This window comes from Hirundo rustica, chromosome 16 (genome assembly GCF_015227805.2).
Source record: "Hirundo rustica isolate bHirRus1 chromosome 16, bHirRus1.pri.v3, whole genome shotgun sequence".
NCBI classification, from domain to species: Eukaryota; Metazoa; Chordata; class Aves; order Passeriformes; family Hirundinidae; genus Hirundo; species Hirundo rustica.
In genome coordinates this window covers 887,039-908,085 of record NC_053465.1, presented here as the reverse complement: position 1 = coordinate 908,085, position 21,047 = coordinate 887,039, and the positions used below count along the sequence as shown (strand labels likewise).

The following is a 21,047-nucleotide window of genomic DNA, read 5'->3' as shown; positions in this document are numbered from 1 at the left end:
CACGAATTTGCAGAGTATCTGGCCTTACCTACAGCTGAGGAGGAACCTGAAAGGCCACTGCAGAACTAGGGATTGTACCAGCAAAGAGGACATTATCACCTTCTGCCTGAAGAGATTCCAGGCCCTTGTTTAGTACTGGATCTACTGTCACAATTGAAGGCCCCCTAAATCAGTTGGGAAGATCATGAACACGCTCATCTAATGAACTGTGCCAGCACCACTGCACTGAGCAGGAGCACACCGACACAGAACAAGCTCTGTGGGCTCCATGAGTAATACCACAAGTGAGTTTGAAAGCAACCAGCCCTAAGTATCTGAGTTCCACTCTTCCTACTAAGCCTCAATGAAGATTTTTAAAAAGAGCCTTCACTTTACATTAAGATGTGCACTTCACATGCACTGAGCTACGACCGAAACTCGTCTGTGGTGTTTGTGTCCTTTCACCTTTTCCTGGAAAGTGTGTTGACTAAAAGCCAAACAAACAGCACAGCACTTTAGCTGCTTAACAGACAAACACTGCAGTCATTTCGCTCAGGACAAATGTTTTGAAGAAAGAAAATAAGATTGCAAATGCTCGATTTATTTGTCAAAAAAGAAATGCCGACATTCGTGTGGTTGTCTCATCGGCGCTTTAAACTCACACAGTTGCAGAACTACCACAGCATTATTTTTAATCCTTTTGGGGATTACATGAGTTTAACACATCTAGGTTACCAGCTGGTTATCTTAAAATTACTGGTCACAATAGCAGATAACTAGCCAAGTCCAGTATTGCCCATCTACAGTCACATCTGCTCATCTGCGACATGCAGAATTCGCTAAAATACCAGAACTGCCACAGAAAAAAGGGCAGTTTGCAACTCCCAAGTGATCTTAACCTTGTCGAGATCATTTCCAACACAAGGTACCGGACGTGAAAGCCGCTTGCCCAGCACACACCATGACCAGCAGGTGCAGAGAAAAGGGAATTCAGCCTGAGAGCAGCAGTGCTCCAGCACACGGTGCATTCCCACACCACGGCCCAAGGAGCTCACAGCCACCTTCCTGCAGCGAGATGGAAAGAGCCATGGGAGCACAGCCCAGAGCTGATCCCCAGCAAAGGGGAGCACAGCCCAGAGCTGATCCCCAGCAAAGGGGAGCACAGCCCAGAGCTGATCCCCAGCAAAGGGGAGCACAGCCCAGAGCTGATCCCCAGCAAAGGGGAGCACAGCACAGAGCTGATCCCCAGCCATGGGAGCACAGCCCAGAGCTGATCCCCAGCAAAGGGGAGCACAGCCCAGAGCTGATCCCCAGCAAAGGGGAGCACAGCCCAGAGCTGATCCCCAGCCATGGGAGCACAGCCCAGAGCTGATCCCCAGCCATGGGAGCACAGCACAGAGCTGATCCCCAGCCATGGGAGCACAGCCCAGAGCTGATCCCCAGCCATGGGAGCACAGCACAGAGCCGATCCCCAGCAAAGGGGAGCACAGCCCAGAGCTGATCCCCAGCCATGGGAGCACAGCACAGAGCTGATCCCCAGCCATGGGAGCACAGCCCAGAGCTGATCCCCAGCAAAGGGGAGCACAGCACAGAGCTGATCCCCAGCCATGGGAGCACAGCACAGAGCTGATCCCCACACACACCAGGTTCCCTGCACAGGTCGCCAGCACTGCTGCACCCCGGGCCTCTTCTGGGAAAGGAGCTGAAGGAAAAGGACAAGTGTTTCCAAAGCACTCCCAAAACACCAACCACACCTTCCTGGGAACACAACCTCACCGACTCATTAGCTTTCCCTTTCGTCCCTAATTGGAACTAATTAGGGAGCAGCCATGAAGCACCAGGGAGTTTAGCCAGGAGTAAGGCTGTGACGCCCTCAGGGACAAGGTACAAATACACGAGACCTGAGCAGCACCTGTGGTGTGGCGAAAACTTCCAGCTACTACAAACTCATCATCTCTCCTAAATCCATCACTTTTGCTTATCCAGTAGAGATAAATTGTTTGCTAAGCTTCGGGAACTATCAGAACTATAATTCTATAGTTCTAATTCTCAAGGCAATCCTAAAAGGTCAGAAAAAGAGAAGTTTTTAAAATGGTCTTCTAGTGGTGATTTTGGGTTTTTTTCAGTTTGATTTTATACCACACATTTTAGCACCAGGACAATTTCCTGGAAGGCACGTGATTCCCTGAATACGATCACAAGGATTTTTAACCCTGGATTTAGCAAACAGGACAGTGCTTCTCAGACTTATGAAGACCAGTGATGAAGACCAAAGAAATTTACATTACTCCTTGAAAACAGGAAATAATCTGACTTCAGAAATTCTGGTGGGTGCTCAAAATACGTATTACGAACTAGGTGGAATCAAGAGTTGTCTACACAGAGACAATGTGAGAGCAGAAAACTTCACCACTGTCAGAGAGGCCTTACAGAACTTCATGCGCCTGAAAACAGAAAATCTGAGTTCTCAAAGAACTCCACACTTCCCATATTTACTTATCAAGCTCTTTACAAATTCAACAACTTGACTCGGCAGCTTACAACACCTCCCAAAACCACAGGCAATGCAGTGAGTAATAGGGGAAGCAGGAGACTGTACACTCCAAGACTTATCATCAATTCCTTTTTGTTATGCTGTTCACACACCGTCAGCATTTGCTGCAAAGGGAAAACACAGGCTGGTTGTGAGAACGTGCACACACATACAATCCTTTGCTCATCAGAGACTCAGAGCTACAAAAATATACTCCTAGGGTTTACAAAGCAAAATACCACACATTTTTTCACATCACTGCTATTGTCCTTTGAATACCCCAATGTCAAGTTTGTTGTTGTCATTCCATTCCAAAATAAACATCTCTGTCTTCTTGGACTGCTGAGACATTAAAGGGTTTCAATGAGAAGGAGACCTTGTGCTAGAGCAGGGATTCTGATCTGCACTCTCTCTTCCAGACAGCCACTTGTGCTCTCCCTGAGGAGCGGTGCCCCAGGACAGCCCCAGCAAGCACAGGCAGCAGAACCCTCTTGCTTGCTGGAAGGGACGCTGCTTGTGCTCTCCAAGTGGATTAGCTCTCAGCTGGGATGCTCCAACTCCTCAGTTTCTAACTTAGGAGTCAGAGTTTCTCACTGCCATTTCAGGAATCCAGCCCTTTGCTGCGACCAGCAGCTGTGCTGGGACAACTCTGGAGCTCTCCTTTCGGAAGGGAGGCCAGTTCCCTGGGCAGCTTTTTCAGGCTCTTGTAGGAACGCTTTTTCTTCCCTGGTTCCTGGAGGCAAAGGAAGAAAGCTTTACATGAGCTCCCCTAGCCCATCAAGAGCACTGTGGAAAGAAGAGCTGGCTCTGGAAGGGAGCACGGTTCAGAGCCTGGGAATCCTGCACTCCTCTTGCATTTCTGGTGAGAAACTTCTCACAAATACAAAAGCACTTCTAGATTGACTCTCAATGGCATATTTGCCGTGATGACACAAAGCCAGAAACAAAAGGATTCTCACCTAGGAATCAGAACTTCTGGAGTCTGCCTCATTTTTATTTTCTTGATTTGAGTTGGTTTGAGAGTCTCTTACCATCACAGAAACAGGATTTTGTGAAAACAGAACAAATTTGCAAGCCTCATTTTCTACCCCAACACTGACTAAAACTCAACTCAGATCTTATCTACTATAATTTATAGGAGAGAGTAAGCAAGCTAATGGTGTTCACAGAAGAAAATACGAATTACAATGGTTTTTCTTTAATACTTATCTGGAGTCAAACGAGTTATATACGCATTTAAAAAGTACAGACAGTCAAAGTGGCTTTAGATCCAGCTTGCCATATGCTACGTTTAAATTAGACTGTTTTATTTCTTTTAAAGCAACAAATTTATGCATGAAGTAGGTCTATTCAGTACACTCAGATTTTGAGGAATACTTTTTCTCATCCAGTAATCTTTGCAGAAAGTTCCAAACAAAGCTTAGTAGAAAAAATAAACTAATTCAGAATGTGATTTTGAAGCCATCTTCACAGTATCTCACAGAACTGCAAACACTTTGTTCGATTTAATAAGTAGTGGACTGGTTGAACTAAAAATGCTTTCTAATGAACTAAAAATTTATCAGGGTGATAAATACACAACAATATAATTTTTAGAAAGAATAACATGGGTATCATTGAAAACTAGAGACCGTGTAAGAAGGCTAAAAATAGTAATCTGAATTCCTAGCTTAGTCAGCTTGGCCAGAAACAGCTGTGTTCACTGTAACCTCTAATTAGTTTGCCTATTATAAGAGCCCCAAAGATTTTTTCCCTCTCCAAAACCTACTAAATTAGCCTTCACAGCACGATGCTGTTACCGCACCAGATGCAACAGAATATTCAGACTTTAGAGGCTTCCCACTGCTCTTTCTGAAATGTTTCATTTATAAAGACAAACGTTCTCATTTGACAAGGTAATGGCCATCTCCCCTCTACCTGGAGCATTCAGAAGAGCCTTGAAAGACAAGGTTCAGCTGCTTCAGATGACAAAGAAAGGTCCCAGGTCTAACACAAGTAAACTGTTCATTACTTTGAAACACCGAGCAAGCAAAGTCAGAATTGAAAGCAAATTTCTCTTCCCTCATGGCTGAGGGGTGTCCTTCTGCAAAAATAATTTCACTCACACTGGGTACCCCGAAGTGAATCTAAAAGCTAAGACACCATGACTACAGTGGGGCACATGCTCAGACCATGTCAGTGTTATTCTTCTATGTAGAATACGATGGGACAAGCAACAGCCATATTTCCAACTTTCTACTAATTCCATCAAAATTCTCCAAGCTGTAAGGCTGTAAGTAGAGGAAGGGAGTGGAGGAATTGTTATATAGGAAATTGTGAACTCTGCTTTACCTATTAAAAAAAAAATATCATCTACATCTTATTCAGTGTCAAATTTCATTTCCTTGAAGATGCTTCTACCATGTGTTGCTTTACTGCCTTTCTTGAGATGCAGGCTTTAAGTCAGATGTATGAGGGGGAAAACTGAATTTATTTAGTATCAAGGAACCCCACGCATTCAAAATTATGAACCATCTGTTACACAGGTACCTGCTCCAAATGTAAGTGGGTCTCCCCCTGCATTCTGTTTGTTCCCTACAATTAAGGGTACAAGACCAAACTCCAGCAAGTTCTAATCTATGGCAAAAGAATGTTTCACTGTGTTGGCCATTAGTAAGTAGACAGGCAATGTAACTACGGATTCATTCTGCCAAAGGCTGCTCATTACACTGCTACTAAAAGCTTTTTATCATTTCTAACCTAACAAGATTCCAAGAGTTTAAAGAGAATGTACAATTAGCAGGATTGCACAATGCAGGTTCATGCCTCTGCATGCAGGGAAAGGTCAAACTCGAGCTTTGCTCCTGCAGCAGAAGCAGCAACCAGCCCTGCTTTCAGTAGCTTTGGTTCTCAGCACACTGCCCAAATCCCTCTCTGGGAACTCGACATAGCTGTAACTGCTTCACTACCATTTCCAGAAAGAAGTTTTAAGTATCTTTACTTAAGAAAGACTTTTGGATAGCAATTGAAGGAACTTGCTGGATTCCAAATCTGCACGAACAGCTTGTTTCAGTTGGGATCTGTTTAATGTGGAGGTTGCAGTTATAATCACAGATGCCCACTACACTGCACTTAGAATATTCAAATTTGGAAAGGAAAAATTGTAGTGATGATTAAAAGCATACTGAATTCACTGAATGGTGCAACCTACAGGTTGCCAAGCTACTGCAATGCACACAAAAACCTGCTGAGAACAAACAGTACTGCTGAAAACAGATGTTAGATAAAGCAGAATTAGGATACTCCTGGTTTTCCACATGACTGTCTAATTCGTGTTTAGGAAAGCAATCCAACTAAGCTAGGTTAATATTAAACCTTACAGCACTCTGAACCTGAGCTGCTCAGCACCCAGTCCACGGCCCAAACACAGTTTGGGGTAAGTTTTGGTGTGTCCTGCACAGGCAGGGTGGTGGGGACAGCAGGGACTGTGCAGCACCCCCAGCTCTGGGGCAGGATGCTGGACACCTCTGGTCTGCACCAAGGCTTAACAGAAGTTGCACATCAAAGCACAATGTTTATGCAACTACTTCCAGAGTAGTAAGCTGCTCTAAGGGTCAGAAAGGAAAAACCAATGTGCTTTTAGGAAAGGGAAACTTAACCCTTAAATACTTACAGCAGAGATGAAAACGTGTAAGAAAATCCACCTATGGCCAACAAGCCTGGGAACTGGCATGAAGACAACATGCCCCCTCCCACAACCCCAAACCAGCCAGACCTCACAAGCTAAAATGTATTCAGTATTTTTGGTTCTGCAAGCTACAAAGCAATGCTTCAAGACACTGCCAGAACCAATCCTGTGGTCTTAGAGGATGTTTTAAGTGTCACTACAGGGACAGAGAGCTTTCATGCCCAGCTGTACAGGACATCTCATCTGAAAGGAACTGAGAGTTTATAAAAACAAATGTCAGTGTTAAGCAGGGACATCACGTAATCAAGGTAAGTGCTCACAGACATCCTAATGCAGGACACATTAGCACTGCACTCCAGCACATGAAAAAGACTGCAAAACTTGACAAGCCAGGCCTTCAAAGGACTGTGAATGCTCCCCACGCTAATGAAACAGAAACAGCAGTGAGAGTCAGTTGTGTGAATCAGATGAGATAAACAGCTTTGCCACTTCATGCATCTACTCATCCTGCTAGTTTAAAATAATTAATTCTGCGAACTTAACCAGCTGATTTAGCAAAGCCAAGCAACCCTCACAACTCCCACCTCTGGTAGTGGCAGTATCCTCTCTGGAAACACATGACTCCCATTACTTCCAGCACTCCTTGCCAGCCCAGACAGTGCTGCGCTGAACCCACCACACCCCAGGCTCCACCAGACTCTTGCTCATCGTGTTCCACTTCCTGCCAGCCAAAGCCAGTTATCAGTTGTGACTGAACACGCTTTATCACTTGATGTCTACCTCAAATCCTCATTTGCAGCTGCAGAACAGATCTGGAACACTTACAGAAGAAAAGAATGCTAAAAAATGCAGTAAACATCTTTAAATAAACCCTTCACATCTATCACATCCCTTTCCCTTCCCCACCCCTCAGAAGACAGCTACACCAAAGCACTGATCCACAAATAAAGGTTATCAGCTATCAGAATCACACACAGCTGCCTCCTTTAACATCAACACTGCTGAGGGCAAAGCCTTTTTGGATCGTAATATTCTTCTCTAGGTATTTCAAGACACAATTTTGCCTGTAGAGAGAGAGTTTAATATGCAGAACACATTGTTAGCAAAGACTTTGGTACAAGAAAACCCAAAAGATGTAGATGTTATTACATGAAAGCAATAAATATTTGAGTGCCTGCTCCTAAGTTGGTAGCAATATTAACTTATTTAGCTACTCTTCGAAGATAATAAGCACATAACAGTTTTACCACCCCAAATCCATGCGGTTGAGAACTCAGCAGGCAGAGCAGCACACCACGAGGAATCTCCTGCTGTCAGCCAGTCAGTCACAGAGGAGTGTCCTGTACACTGGATTGTGTGGGTGACCAAGCAAAGCCTTGTCTGATGGGCTTGGCTCCCAGCGGAGGCTCCTGATGGTCAGCTTTACACAAATTATAAACACGAAATCAATGACAAATAAGATGTAAGTCAGTAGTTTCATGAAACCTTTCTGCTCTATCTGCTTCCTGACAGACTCTAAAAAGACTGCTAAGATCAGACCTCTCCACTAATGCTCTCACGTGGGCTAATAAATCCAGGAACTTCGCAGCTCTAAAGATTTCACATTTTGCAACCTGCTGTTCCCATCTTTCGCCTCTACTGAGCACCAGTCAGATGGACACAGGGCACAGAAGCTCCAGAAGCTGGGGGCCCCTGAAAGCAGCCCCTGTTTTTCCTGAACCCCTCTCCAGGGAAGGGATGAGCACCAAGGGCTCTGTACCTTCCCTCTCCCCAGGGCAACGCTGCCCCAAGCCAGCGCCTGCCGTGCCCTGCTGCTGCCAGCACGAGCCAGGCTGCCACATCCCGCTGCTTTATCTCCCAGGAGGTGTGCCAGCTATCAGGATCGCTGCAGAACAGGAGGCAGCTGCTTCCAAAGGGAAATCATTAACGAGCCAGGCAGGTAAGGCTGCTCAGGGCCAAGCAGCACTGTCCCAGAGCTCACACCAAACCCAGCCCTGTGTCCTTAGTGCTCTGCCAATGCCAGCCCGGCTCACGCTGGAACCTGCAGGGACCAGGAGGGGTTTGCTGGTTCCCAACACGCTGTCCTGCACACATTCCCTGCAGGAGCTTTGGAACAGCACGAGGGCAGATCTGCTCTGCTCATGAAACACTTGAGGCCAGTTCTGAGAAGGCTTCAATACTGGGAATGAAAAAACACACAGGCTGAAACATGATTCTTGTTCATGACATCCCACAGACCCCGTGAAGTTCCAGGTAGCAGCTGCGATTTACTGCGAAAATTCTCCTTTGGCAGAAGTTTAAGAAAGAAGTGACAGTATTGATTTCCAATTTAATTAAACCCTTAAGGAAGAAAACAAAAACATTTTCCAGAGTTGGGTAGCTGTCCACCCCCACTCCTTTACTGGGAAAAATTCCCCACAGCTCTTCCATTTCTGGAAATATTCGGAAATTCTGTCAAATGTGTCAATATGTATTTTAGCTGTTTAATAAGCCATGTAGTGTTTTTCCAGTTCTTGCTCCAATGACCCACCCTTTCCTTCTTTCCAAAAGAAGTTCCTCTTACTAAAACCTCTTGCTTGTGTCAGAGTTGTGTTTTTCCTGTAGCCCCATCTTTAGTCACTGATGGCTGTGCAAATGTTAACAAAGGAGATTCAATCCCGCATGAGGATGGCAGAGGCTTAGTCCTACTTCAAGCAGCTGCAATGACGGTACAGAAGACAGTGGGAAACACAGGCCCCACTCAGTAAAATGGAATTGAGATCTTCTGAACGAGCATGGGTTATTTTTCCTGTCAGAAAAAGGAAGTATACTCTTCCTTAGTCAAAGATGCATTTTTAAAATAGATTTCACATTTTACTTCCTGCCATCGCATTAAAAGGTCACGCTGTTTATGTTACTGTAACCTGTTACTGTGGGACCAGGAATGGTATAAACAAGCAACTCTCATTGAACTGTGCACAAGGGAAGAAGGTTATGAGAACATTCCTCTTCATGTGTAGAACACTTGTTCCATATGAATATGAAGAATCTGAGAAACAGAGTGTCTTTTGTAGGATGGCTCTCAGCATCAAGTACTCGACGAATCAAGTACTTGACAGAAGCAGCATAACATTCTGGGAACTTCAGATACAAGCAAAAGCACCTGACAGATCACAAATACAACAGCTGCTTTAAGTTCAGAATAATACTATGTAGTAGCATTTTGAACTGCAATTATTTTAGTGATTATTTTAGTACATGAAGGAGAGCTTTCAGCCCAGAGGGGAGGGGTTTCTCTGCCTGCAGCGAGCTCTGCCCAGCTCCACACTCACCCCTGCTCTCCACAGAGGTCATTCTGTAATTGCCTAAACTGGCAGAATGCAAAACCTGCTGTATTGTTGCTTTATTTTCTATCTCGATTGATGTAGAAACTGTTTTAACCTTCTAAGGAGGGGAAAAAGACCGCACAGAACAATGCAAATCTGATTAAACGATCTCTTCATCATTAGTGAAACAGGTAATCTTCACCACTGATCTCTTCACCCTCAGCGCTGAAAGTGACTTTTGTCCCCTTAAACTACATGTTCCTAAAGTATCCACAAGAACCAAAAGCTGAGACAACCGTACACAAGGAAAGTGTACAGAATTAAAAGTAAGAAAAAACAGAATTAAAAACATTTCTGAAAGTTCCTATTATACTAGCTGATTTTCCTTCCCAACCAGGATACAAATTTTTCACTACTGTTCTATGAACCTGCTTTCTTACATGCAGAAAAGACGAGCCAATTTGAAAGTAGATCAGCTATCACTATTAGCAGAATCACATGCATTTCCAAGAATCACTTCTACCAGTTTTTCTTGGTATAATATGACAGGCAAGCTGTTGAATCTTAGCTGTATTCTGCGTGGGTGAGAGAAAAAGCACATCTGAATTCACAAGGTTTGGTAGAAAATGAATTGGCATTTGTACTACACCATCTACAAAGTGAACACACAAAGGCATTTGGATGCTCTATCAAAGTGCCTCTCCCAGTCAAACCAGCAAGGGCATGTCTCCTGGCACCAGAGAGAAAAAAAAACACCTCTTCTGCAAATCAACATGAAACAAGTTGACCAATGACTAAAAAAACCCCAGAAAACCTCAATGGAAAGAGCTGCAAACATCCAAGCTCAGAGATTAGATCAAGTCTGTGTTCGTTGTGAATGCTGCAGAGAAGCAATCACTAAGTAAGGAGCCACTGAGTATCCTCAGGTATTTAATGAGGCTAAATTCACAACCCAAACAGATACTTAGGTCATGCAAGCGACACTGATCTCAAACCTGGTAATTCTCCTGTTTACAAGAAAGTAGCAGTGATATTTCAATGTAAGCCACATCTTAAAGTCTCAACTAAAGAGAACCATCGGAAAAAGTCCATTTGCAAAGCAAGTATTACAGAAAACATTTAATTTTAATGTTTAGTTAACTATAGGATGAACTGTTATTTCAAACCTAGCCAGCATATTTAGAAAGTTATTTTAGTTTGAAAAATATTTGGTCTACCACTACCACATTTTATTCTCTGCTTACAAGGGCTATTTCTATTTGAATTTACCATCATTTGGCCTGTGGCCAGCACTGCTTTCTCCTTAACAGTTTCCTTCCATACATCCGTGCTTCCAGCACACAGAGGATGCAACAGGACCATGAGGGAGAACACACTAACACCATAAAACCCTGCCAAAAATGCTCAGAAGCAGGTGAGCACTGTGTGCACACTGTATTTCTAAATTTTTAGCAAATGATAACCATGACAGGCTCCATTTGTCCATGCTCTGCTTCCAGCAAGAACGCTGGGTTCAAGCATCTAGATTTTGAACTCTGTAGTAAAAGCAAGAGTAAGTGGCTGAGTAGCTTTATATAGCGGGACTTACCCAACCTCAGATGTGACAGCAGCAGACACAAGTGGTGCTGCTCTGAAAAAGCCAGCAGTAAAACCTAACCCGGGGAGCAGAGTGCCCTGAGCCACGCCAGGGCACAGAAGGGCCCTGACCTGCGGCTGAGCAGCAGCTCTGGTTTTCAGGGAGGATCCTGACTGTGTGAGCCACAGACACTTCGCTTCTCCATCACTGACCCTGCACACGTGCAGGCAAACTCTGCGTACAGCACAGGAAAACACGGAACATCCTCAGCTCATTGAAGGAACAGAGAGACTCCTGCAGCTCTAAACCAGCTTTCCACAGCCAGAGCCAATTAGCTGAGCCTCGACGAATCAACAGAGCACGAATTAAGCAGTGGCAAGGCGCTGCATGCAGAGACCTGCAGCTAGAGCTGGCAGAATAAAGCACAAAGATGCATTTGTGAGAAGTCGTGTTCGTGCCACAATTTATCTGCTGCTTAGCACCCGAGCAAAGGAGTAAGCCCACACGCTTTCAGACTGCAGCCTGTACTCTTGCTGCAGCTTATAAACCAACAACACTTGTAGAGCTTCCTGTCCACTGGCTTTAAATACACAACACAACCACGCTGCTACAAGTCTCCAGGGTCAACCATTTCACAGTTTACTTTCAGCATCAAAATCCATTTACATATTCTACAAATATTTTTCCAGAGACAGTGAGTACCTAAAAAACTTCTCATGCCTTTTCCTTCTTGACAGAGGGATATCTGAAATGCCCACGATACCTTTCTATCTTCCTCCCATAATCTGAATGAACTTCACTAATTTTCATCATTTGTAGTATATTAGTTCACTTTAGAGAGGTTTAGAAAAATAACATTCACATTAATATTTGGTTAAAAGACCCTCAAAAATTAATAACGAAACTGTGAACAGTTATTTACAGGCCTCAAACCTAGCTCTAACTACACTTCAGCTTTCCAGAGACAGGTAGTTCTGTTTTCAGGATACTCACCTCACAAACATGCTGGAAAATATAAACTATATCCAGTTCTTTCTTATTATATATTCCACTAACTATAAAAACGAGAAAAGAGTGCACATTTTAGTTTCATTTTGCTACCTTCACATGGAAAACTCTGCATGAGCTGTCCCCAAACGTCAGCTCTGCCTCCATCCATAGTGAATGGAATCCTCAGTTGATTGGTACATCAGTAAATAATTCAGAGATATTTTTACTGCTCCTGATAAGCTCATCAAAGTTAGTATCATTGGCCAACATAAAGTCAACGTATCTGGTTTATATAAACACAAAAAGTAACTCTACCTGTATTTGAGGGTTGTATTTTTAAGATAATATCTTGTTCTATCACCCTGTGTAAGAAGTTAGAAACCAAAATATCTCCTGATGTTCTGAAAGGCTTCTGCGTGTAAAATTACTATGAAAATCTGATATCGCACTCATTGTGAGCAAATGAAAATCCAGTGTTGCTTTGATATTCTGGACAAATATCTATTTTCTTCCCTGCTCTAAAAGCCTAAACCGTGCTTTCCTTAGCTTTGGGGTATGGTTTTTTTTGTTGTGACATCTCCAGAGTGAATGCTTCTCATTCCAACAGATCCTTCTAATGATATTTCTGCAGGGTGCATATCATTCACTTACCCTTAAGCATTTGTTTTCTGTTGCACACCTTTACCACAGTTAGCACATGGTAAAGCTCACATTCCTCTAACTTACTGTTTCATGGAAGAGGATTTTAAATTGAATGTGCCTTTCTTATGCTTATGTTTCACTAAAATACAAGCAACAGCCAGAATCTGAGCAATTCTTTTTCCCACTTGGGTCCCTGAACAACCTCCACAGGATCTCATGTCTCATAGTTCTTGTAGCAAATAAATCTAGAGGAGAGTAAGGGATAGAAATAGGTATTAAAAAGCAAACAAACATTCTAAAAAAACCCAGGCTAGCAAAACACGAAGCACTCCATCACTGCTCACCCTGTTCTGCCCAGCTGTACAGAGAATGGTTCCACTACTGTGCAGTGCCCAAGACATGATTGCCACAAAATCACCTAAACAAGGTCTTCATTTTGAAATGTTTTTGTCCCCATCCTGTGATTACTTCTGCTGAAAAAAAGAAAAAAAAAAAAAAAGGTAATCTAAATTCTATTCTTTCACAACTGTACTATCATAGCCGAACACAGCTTCCGCTTGTCCATAAAAAAAAAAGGATGGACAATTTTAACCCTTCCAAGTCATGCGGCACCCAGACAATCTCCCTTAGCCATACCTCCCTGTCTGCTGCTAATTCCTCCTGGAGATGCTGGGCTGTATCTCGAGATAAGACTGAGACAAGGAACAGGAGCAAGCTGCAGTTTGCTTCACCTGGAACACTGGCGAACATTTCTGGATTTCAGCAGTTACAACCTAACACTGAGGTTCCAGAAGCCTGTGGTACAATTACCCTGGGGCAAGACGTTTTTCTGCACCAATCACAGCCATTGTTCTACTTACTGCATTCTTCAAGCAAAAACCAGCGTTGTAGGAAAACTGCTTTGTTAATGTCACATTTCAGACATCAGATTATGGAGAAGTATGTTGTGCTTCCAGACGTACATGACCTGCCAAGATGCCATTTCCAAGAGCTTATTTAAAAGCAGGATGCACTTGAGAAACTGAATTTCACGACATAGATGCACATATTTACTAATCAATCAGGGAAAAAAAAAAACAAAAAAAAACAAAAAAAAACCCAAGTAAAAAACCCACCCCCTGTGCTTGTCAATAGTTGGATGCAAATCAAAGAATCACTTTAGTCCTTTTTTAAATTGAATTTTAGTCCTCAATCAAAGCTCATGCTGTGCCACAGTTTGAGCACGCCACTGAGTCATATCATTCAAAGAGAGCAGGACAAAAATATCACTGAATCTGATCCCTCATTGAAAATGGGCCATTCCCTCATTCTACTTAGCTATTTCACTCCTGTAATTAAATTGTACCTGTAGAAATGTACCACTCGAATCACAAAGCTCTATTACTCAAAATCATTTCCTGAGCACTAAGCCTGTAACACACCAAATCATCCAGAACAGTTCAGCAAAAACATAACGTCATATATCCACATGACTTTCAACTGATACAGTCAGCAAGCACTGACACTCGGCAGGGAAGGGAAATGTAGGAAATGGACCTTCTGAAAAGCAGGGCCAACATTTCACGCTTATTCTCTAAATGTCAGACAACTGAAGATGTTCACCCTACAAGCCATTACTGTTAAAACCTGCCTGCTGCGATGCTGAAACTGAAGTCCATTTATTTCACTTTTATACAACTCCTTCTCTCAGTGGTCTATTGCCAGAGAAATTCACGCTGAAAGAAGCGAAGCTCAACGTCTATGCTGCAAACACGAACTTCAAGTCATTCATTTATGCAATATACCAGCTTAAACATTCAAATGGATGTTACAGCAATGCTGCCTGATCCGACTGAACACATCCACCCAGTCATTCATGTATTTCAGCTTCTCTTAAACTTCATTTTAGATACAGGTGTAAAGAACTTCTAAAGATAAAAGCACTAACTTCTGCGGCTTGTATGTGAAGCTGGATCCAGAAGGCAAATACTATTGCGAGCATTCACATTTGTGACAGGGTTGTTTTAAATATCACAAAAAGATCTAAACGCAGTAAAGGACACAATAAAAACCCAGTACCAGCTAGCTGCACAGGTATTGCTAACACGCTCTTCCAGGCTCTGTCCTACGATTAAGGCGACTGAAAAGATAAATGCGTTTGATTCCCCCTCCGCTGCTTTTCTGTTCTAACCCAAAGCCAAACCCGACGGATTCGCTGCCCTCGGTTCGGGAGGGGCGGCTGGAGCAGCCCCAGCGGAGCGCTGAGGATGCGGCCGGCAGCCGCTCCGGGCGGGCAGCGCCGAGCCGGGCTGCCCCGCTCCGCCGTGCCCGGGGCGCAGCCCGGCCAGCCCGGGGGCTCCTGTGCCCCCTGAGGCGGGGAGCGGTGCCCGGGCAGGGCAGGGCAGGGCAGGGCTGGCCCTCGGGGCCGGGGCAGCACCGGCGGCATCGCGGGGAGCCGGAGGGAGAGGAGGGAGCGGAGGGAGCGCTCCCCGCCCGGCGCCGGGGCAGAGCCGGCCGGGCACTGCCCCTCACCTGGTAGATGTCGGCCCAGCTGGAGGCCTGGTCGAGCCGCTGGAACTCCTTCTCGATCTCCATGGCGGGGGCCTGGCCCCCCGCGCCGCTCCGGCTGCAGCTGCTGCCGAGGCCGCGGCGGCTGTGCCCGGCCCCCGCCCTCCCGCTGCCGCCGGAACTGCGCACCCGCCCCGCCGACGCGACGTCCGGGGCGGTGGGAGCGGGGCCGCGCCCGCCCCGCGGGCCGGGGGCTGCCGGGGCCGGGCCGGGGGCGGAGTGCCGTGCCCGCAGCCCCGCTGCCGGCTCCGAGCGTCCCCGCGATCCCCGCGCCCCCGGCCCGGCCCCGGGTACGGTGGCCCCGGCCCGGCGGAGGGGCCGCAGGGCGGCGGCGGCAGCGAGGACACGGCGGAGCGGAGCCATCGTGCCTCTCCGGGCCGCAGGAGCGGCTCGGGTCATGTGTTCGTGGGCGGCAGGAGGGTCCGCGGTCCTTGCGTTCTCCCGCGGCCGTTGGGTGCAGAGAAAGGTCACCGAGGGGACCGGCGGAGGGATGGCAGTGCCAGATCCCGGGGTGCGGACAGCTTGGGTGCCAGTCCGTGTGCTCGCTTAGCTCGCTTAGCAAGACATTCTCTCTTGCTGCAGTCAGAAGATGGAGAGGGTTTTCGCTCCTACACGCTCTGCAGAAAGAAGTGGAGAGGGTTTTCGCTCCTACACGCTCTGCAGAATGAAATGGAGAGGGTTTTAGGTCCTACACGCTCTGCAGAATGAAATGGAGAGGGTTTTCGCTCCTACACGCTCTGCAGAATGAAATGGAGAGGGTTTTCTCTCCTGCACACTCTGCAGAATGAAATGGAGAGGGTTTTCGCTCCTACACGCTCTGCAGAATGAAATGGAGAGGGTTTTAGGTCCTACACGCTCTGCAGAATGAAATGGAGAGGGTTTTCGCTCCTGCACACTCTGCAGAATGAAATTGACTTGAGTCAGTTGCCCCATAGCTTTTGATCTAAGGAAATCGACACGCTGCGGGTGGTGTGGGATCATCTGTTCTCGGCGCTTGCATTCCTACTCCGAAATGGCCATTACTGCCCAGGTGCTGTAGTCCTGCCCCAGGAGGTAAACCTGTCAGTCTGCCTCAGCTTTTTCATAAGGCTGTTCATTTCCAGATGGAGTTGTAGCTTACACATCTCACAGAGCCCCCGTCTTTACTCCTGGATTTGAAATCCAGATATTCCATCCATACAGACAGAGATATCCCAAACAAACTGATACTCAGCTGAAGATTTCACAGAGTAACCTAGAAAATCAGTGTATCTTACATTTCTTCATAAATCTCTATCCACCACAGTGGCAATACGTGTGAGAAGTGACATTTAAAATGTGTCGATCTGGTTCAATAAATGATTTCACTAAATGACTGGAAATTTTTGAGTGGCTTGACTGCTTTATAAATATTTGCTTTTACCTCTATATAAAGGATATAAAAGAAGTAAGAAGCAATTTGCAGCAGTGACACACATTGTAACTCTCATTTTGGCAAGGCGCAGCAAACTGATGCATGTGCCACGGAATTCTGGCTTTCCTTTTATGTGATAATATTCAGGGTTAGAAAACTTGCAATATGCAGATACCAATTTATCTCAAATCATAGAATCACTGAATCATTTGGGTTGGAAGATCCCTCCAAGCCCATCGAGTCCAAGCTGCGCCCAGTGCCCACCCTGTCCAAGCCCAGAGCTCTGAGTGCCACCTCCAGATATTCCTCGGACACTCCAGGAATGGGCACTTCAACCCTCCCTGGGCAGTTCCAATCCCTGAGTGCCCTTTCCATGAGGAAATTCCTGCTGCTGTCCAAGCTGAGCCTCCCCTGGCCCAGGCTGAGGCCGTTCCCTCTGCTCCTGTCCCTGTTCCCTGGGAGCAGGGCCCGATCCCCCCGGCTGTCCCCTCCTGTCAGGGACTTGTGCAGAGCCAGGAATTCCCCCTGAGCCTCCATTTCTCCAGGCTCAACCCCTTCCTAGCTCCCTCAGCCACCCCTCACAGGACACTCCAGGCCCTTCCCCAGCTTTGTGGATGTGCTCCCGCATAAAGGTTTTATCTCTTTGGCACCTTGTGCCCACAGCCTTCAGGTCCCCAGTCCTAGAGAGGAAACTGGGATGTTCACGGGGTGGCCTGGATTGCTGGAGCCTTTGTCGCCTGATCAGCGTGGGAACGGCAGCAGCTGTGAGGGGCCGGTGTCTCCTCAGAGTCCGCATGGGGAGCGGGACAGCCTGGCAGTGCCACACGGCAGCGGGGACAGCCGGGACGGGCTGGCAGTGCCACACGGCAGCGGGGACAGGCTGGCAGTGCCACACGGCAGCGGGGACAGCCGGGACAGCCTGGCAGTGCCACACGGCAGCGGGGACAGGCTGGCAGTGCCACACGGCAGCGGGGACAGCCGGGACAGGCTGGCAGTGCCACACGGCAGCGGGGACAGCCGGGACGGCCTGGCAGTGCCACACGGCAGCGGGGACAGCCGGGACAGCCTGGCAGTGCCACACGGCAGCGGGGACAGGCTGGCAGTGCCACACGGCAGCGGGGACAGCCAGGACGGGCTGGCAGTGCCACACGGCAGCGGGGACAGGCTGGCAGTGCCACACGGCAGCGGGGACAGCCGGGACAGGCTGGCAGTGCCACACGGCAGCGGGGACAGCCGGGACGGGCTGGCAGTGCCACACGGCAGCGGGGACAGCCAGGACGGGCTGGCAGTGCCACACGGCAGCGGGGACAGCCGGGACGGGCTGGCAGTGCCACACGGCAGCGGGGACAGCCGGGACGGGCTGGCAGTGCCACACGGCAGCGGGGACAGCCGGGACAGCCTGGCAGTGCCACACGGCAGCGGGGACAGGCTGGCAGTGCCACACGGCAGCGGGGACAGGAGCCGGGCAGTGGGATTCGGCTGGGACAGACCTGCCAGGGGCAGGTGAGCAGACATGAGAGCGAGGACAAGAAGATGCGACATCAGTGGTCGGACTGGGACTCATCGCCAGGGAGTCAGCAGGTCAGAGAGCCGTGTCACACCCGTGGTACCTCAGGTGTGTGAGGGCTGAGGGGTGCCTCAGGTGCGTGAGGGCTGAGGGGTCCCTCAGGTGTGTGAGGGCTGAGGGGTCCCTCAGGTGTGTGAGGGCTGAGGGGTGCCTCAGGTGTGTGAGGGCTGAGGGGTCCCTCAGGTGCGTGAGGGCTGAGGGTCCCTCAGGTGTGTGAAGGTCGGGGGTCCCTCAGGTGTGTGAGGGTCGAAGGTCCCTCAGGTGTGTGAGGGCTGAGGGGTGCCTCAGGTGCGTGAGGGCTGAGGGGATCCCTCAAGTGTGTGAGGGTCGGGGGTCCCTCAGGTGTGTGAGGGCTGAGGGGTCCTTCAGGTGTGTGAGGGCTGAGGGGATCCCTCAGGTGCGTGAGGGTCGGGGGTCCCTCAGGAGTGTGGGGTCTGGGGGAGTCCCTCAGGTGTGCGACAACCGGGGTCCCTCAGGTGTGTGAGGGATGGGGGTTCTCTCAGGTGTCCGAGAGCTGGGGTCCCTCAGGTGTGTGAGGGATGGGGGTTCTCTCAGGTGTCCGAGAGCCGGGGTCCCTCAGGTGTGCGACGACTGGAGTCCCTCAGGTGTGTAAGGGAGAGGACTGGGGGCCCTCAGGTGTCCGAGAGCTGGGGGCCCTCAGGTGTGTGAGGGCCGGGGACCCTCTCCCCACACCGCAGCCGCTTTGCTGTCCCCGGAGGAGCTCCGGCCAGCAGATCCCCTGCAGCAGTGGGCAGTGCCCGCAGCAGCAGATCCCTGCACAGCAGCAGATCCCTGCACAGCAGCAGATCCCTGCACAGCGGATCCCTTGCACCCTTGCAGCAGCAGCAGCAGATCCCTTGCAGCAGATGCCCTGCAGCAGCAGCAGATCCCCGCCGAGCAGGCGCTGCCGCAGCCTTGGCAGGAGCCGCTTGGTGTCACTCCTCCATCGGGAGTGCTGCGAGGAGCGAAGGAGCGCCCAGACCAAACCCTGCTCGCCCCTCGTGCTCCTTCGGCAGCGCCGGGGGCAGGTGCGGAAGGGCAGGGCTCTTCGTGCGAGTTTTTGCACTATTTCTCTCCATTTAGCATTGTGAAGGTGTACTCTTCCACTGGCAGAATATTTCAGTCTAAAATACTTCTGCAGGGAAAATTTGCTCTGGTGTAGTTTGGGTTGCTTTGTGAGGTTTCTTTGGTGGCTTCTGAACGATTTCCTTCTTAGTAGGAAGCAGTACAAATTTTAAAAAAAAAGAACCTTGCAATACAATTTAGTGATGATTTGGATAAAATAGGAAAGGTAATAGGAATGTCTGGATTGTAATTGTTACAGGGAGATCTGTTTTCATGGCATTTCCAGTCCTGGCTTGCAATGGAAAAAGGGTGAATTAATCTCTGGATTTATAACTTCAGCTCAAGCCAGAGGGGACAATAGCTGATTACCCCAGTGCTGAATTGGACTCAACTGGCTCCACGCTTTTGGGTGCCTGTCCCAGTAGAGTTAAAGGTCTGAAATATATTCCAGCCAACAATATGGGCTGAAAAGGACCACTTGGATCAGACTTCTCTGCCCTATAAACGTGTTCACCCTTTAACAGACATTTAATCCTCAAATTGTGCCTCCACACAAATGCAGAGTAGCAAAAAATTTCCTAACAGCCTTTATGAAATTTATGATCTACCTTACAAAATACTAAAAGTTGCAAAATCTGCAAAGCATTGCGGGAAAAAGAAAACATAGAAGCGATTAAAAGTTTTACTTGTGACTTAGATCCATATAATAATGGAGGATTAGGTAAATGAAAATGTTCTGTGGTCTCAGGACACAACCCTTCTTGCATTTTGCCCAGAGGAAAGCATCTCTTCCCCAAATAATTCCAAGCTGTGCAATTTATGGCACGTTGTTTTTTCATCCCAGTATAGTCCGGTTCAGAGGTTTTAGCTTTCAAATTGTCCACTAGAGCCTGGCCCTCAAAGTGACAATGAGAATCCAGGGGAAAGGGTTGGATCGTGTTATTTATTTCTACTTCATAAAAAAGACAAACTCAATCCTACATTTCATATCCTCTCTTCATCCTCCACAGCTCAAAGCAACTTGATGGACAAAATTGCAGATACACAAATACACTAACTGCTCTGTATAGTGGCAGGAAATGTGACTCCTCAGGGCTCACTGCTCTGTCAGGCTTTAGCTTTTGGGAAACAGAAGTCCTGGGATGGGATGGGATGGGATGGGATGGGATGGGATGGGATGGGATGGGATGGGATGGGATAACCTGAATGCTGTAAACCAGACTAAGATATCAAAACCTCTGCTTACTGCCTCTGTTAAAGGACAGTAAGAATAACTCTGTGTGTGTGTATGTGCCTGGGCACCTTCTGCTGGTTCAGATGTTTTAGGGCCTCCATGGGTTTGCAGGGTGTTTCACATCCTGCTGTGACAGGGGCTGGTGGAGGCAGAAATCTTTAATCAGAGCTGTTAATGACTATCTCACCGTTGGATGGCACTCCAGTCCTTACTGCTCGTGGTGATCACAGCCTGCATTTTACTCGTGCACAGGATTTTTAAGTGAAGTAGCAACGATTAGGAAGACTCTTTTTTTATGGCTAATGTGATAATAGAGTAAAATTACACTTGCAGGGCTGTCTTTCATTTCACAGCATTAGGCTTTAGGAGGGCTGTGTTAAAATCTTGTCAGATTGTTTTGTTTTCTAAATAAAGTTTACCAAATGCAGTTGAAAAGGGACAAGGTGTGATGTACTGTCTAGCGTCAGGAGAGATGTGCGTGTGTTTATGATTGTAAGGTAATTTATCCCCAGGCTTTCAGTCACTGTTTTATGCTTTATGCAGTGTTTT

The 21,047-nt window shown here is 47.5% G+C and overlaps 1 protein-coding gene across 3 annotated transcripts in view; it reads right to left on the bottom strand.

Annotated features, from left to right (window-relative positions):
- PTPN1 (protein tyrosine phosphatase non-receptor type 1) overlaps window positions 1-15,335 on the bottom strand; it is a 31,818-nt gene extending 16,483 nt beyond the window's left edge. For 2 of the 3 annotated variants that reach the window (XM_040080183.2, XM_058422736.1), the window contains exon 1: window positions 15,204-15,335. In XM_040080183.2, the coding sequence (XP_039936117.1) occupies window positions 15,204-15,266 (63 nt within the window). In that variant the 5' untranslated portion in view covers window positions 15,267-15,335. Of the gene's footprint in view, window positions 1-7,938; window positions 8,049-15,203 lie in introns of those variants that run through there. The other variant, XM_040080185.2, reaches the window with a different exon arrangement.
- Window positions 15,336-21,047: the final 5,712 nt, after the last annotated feature.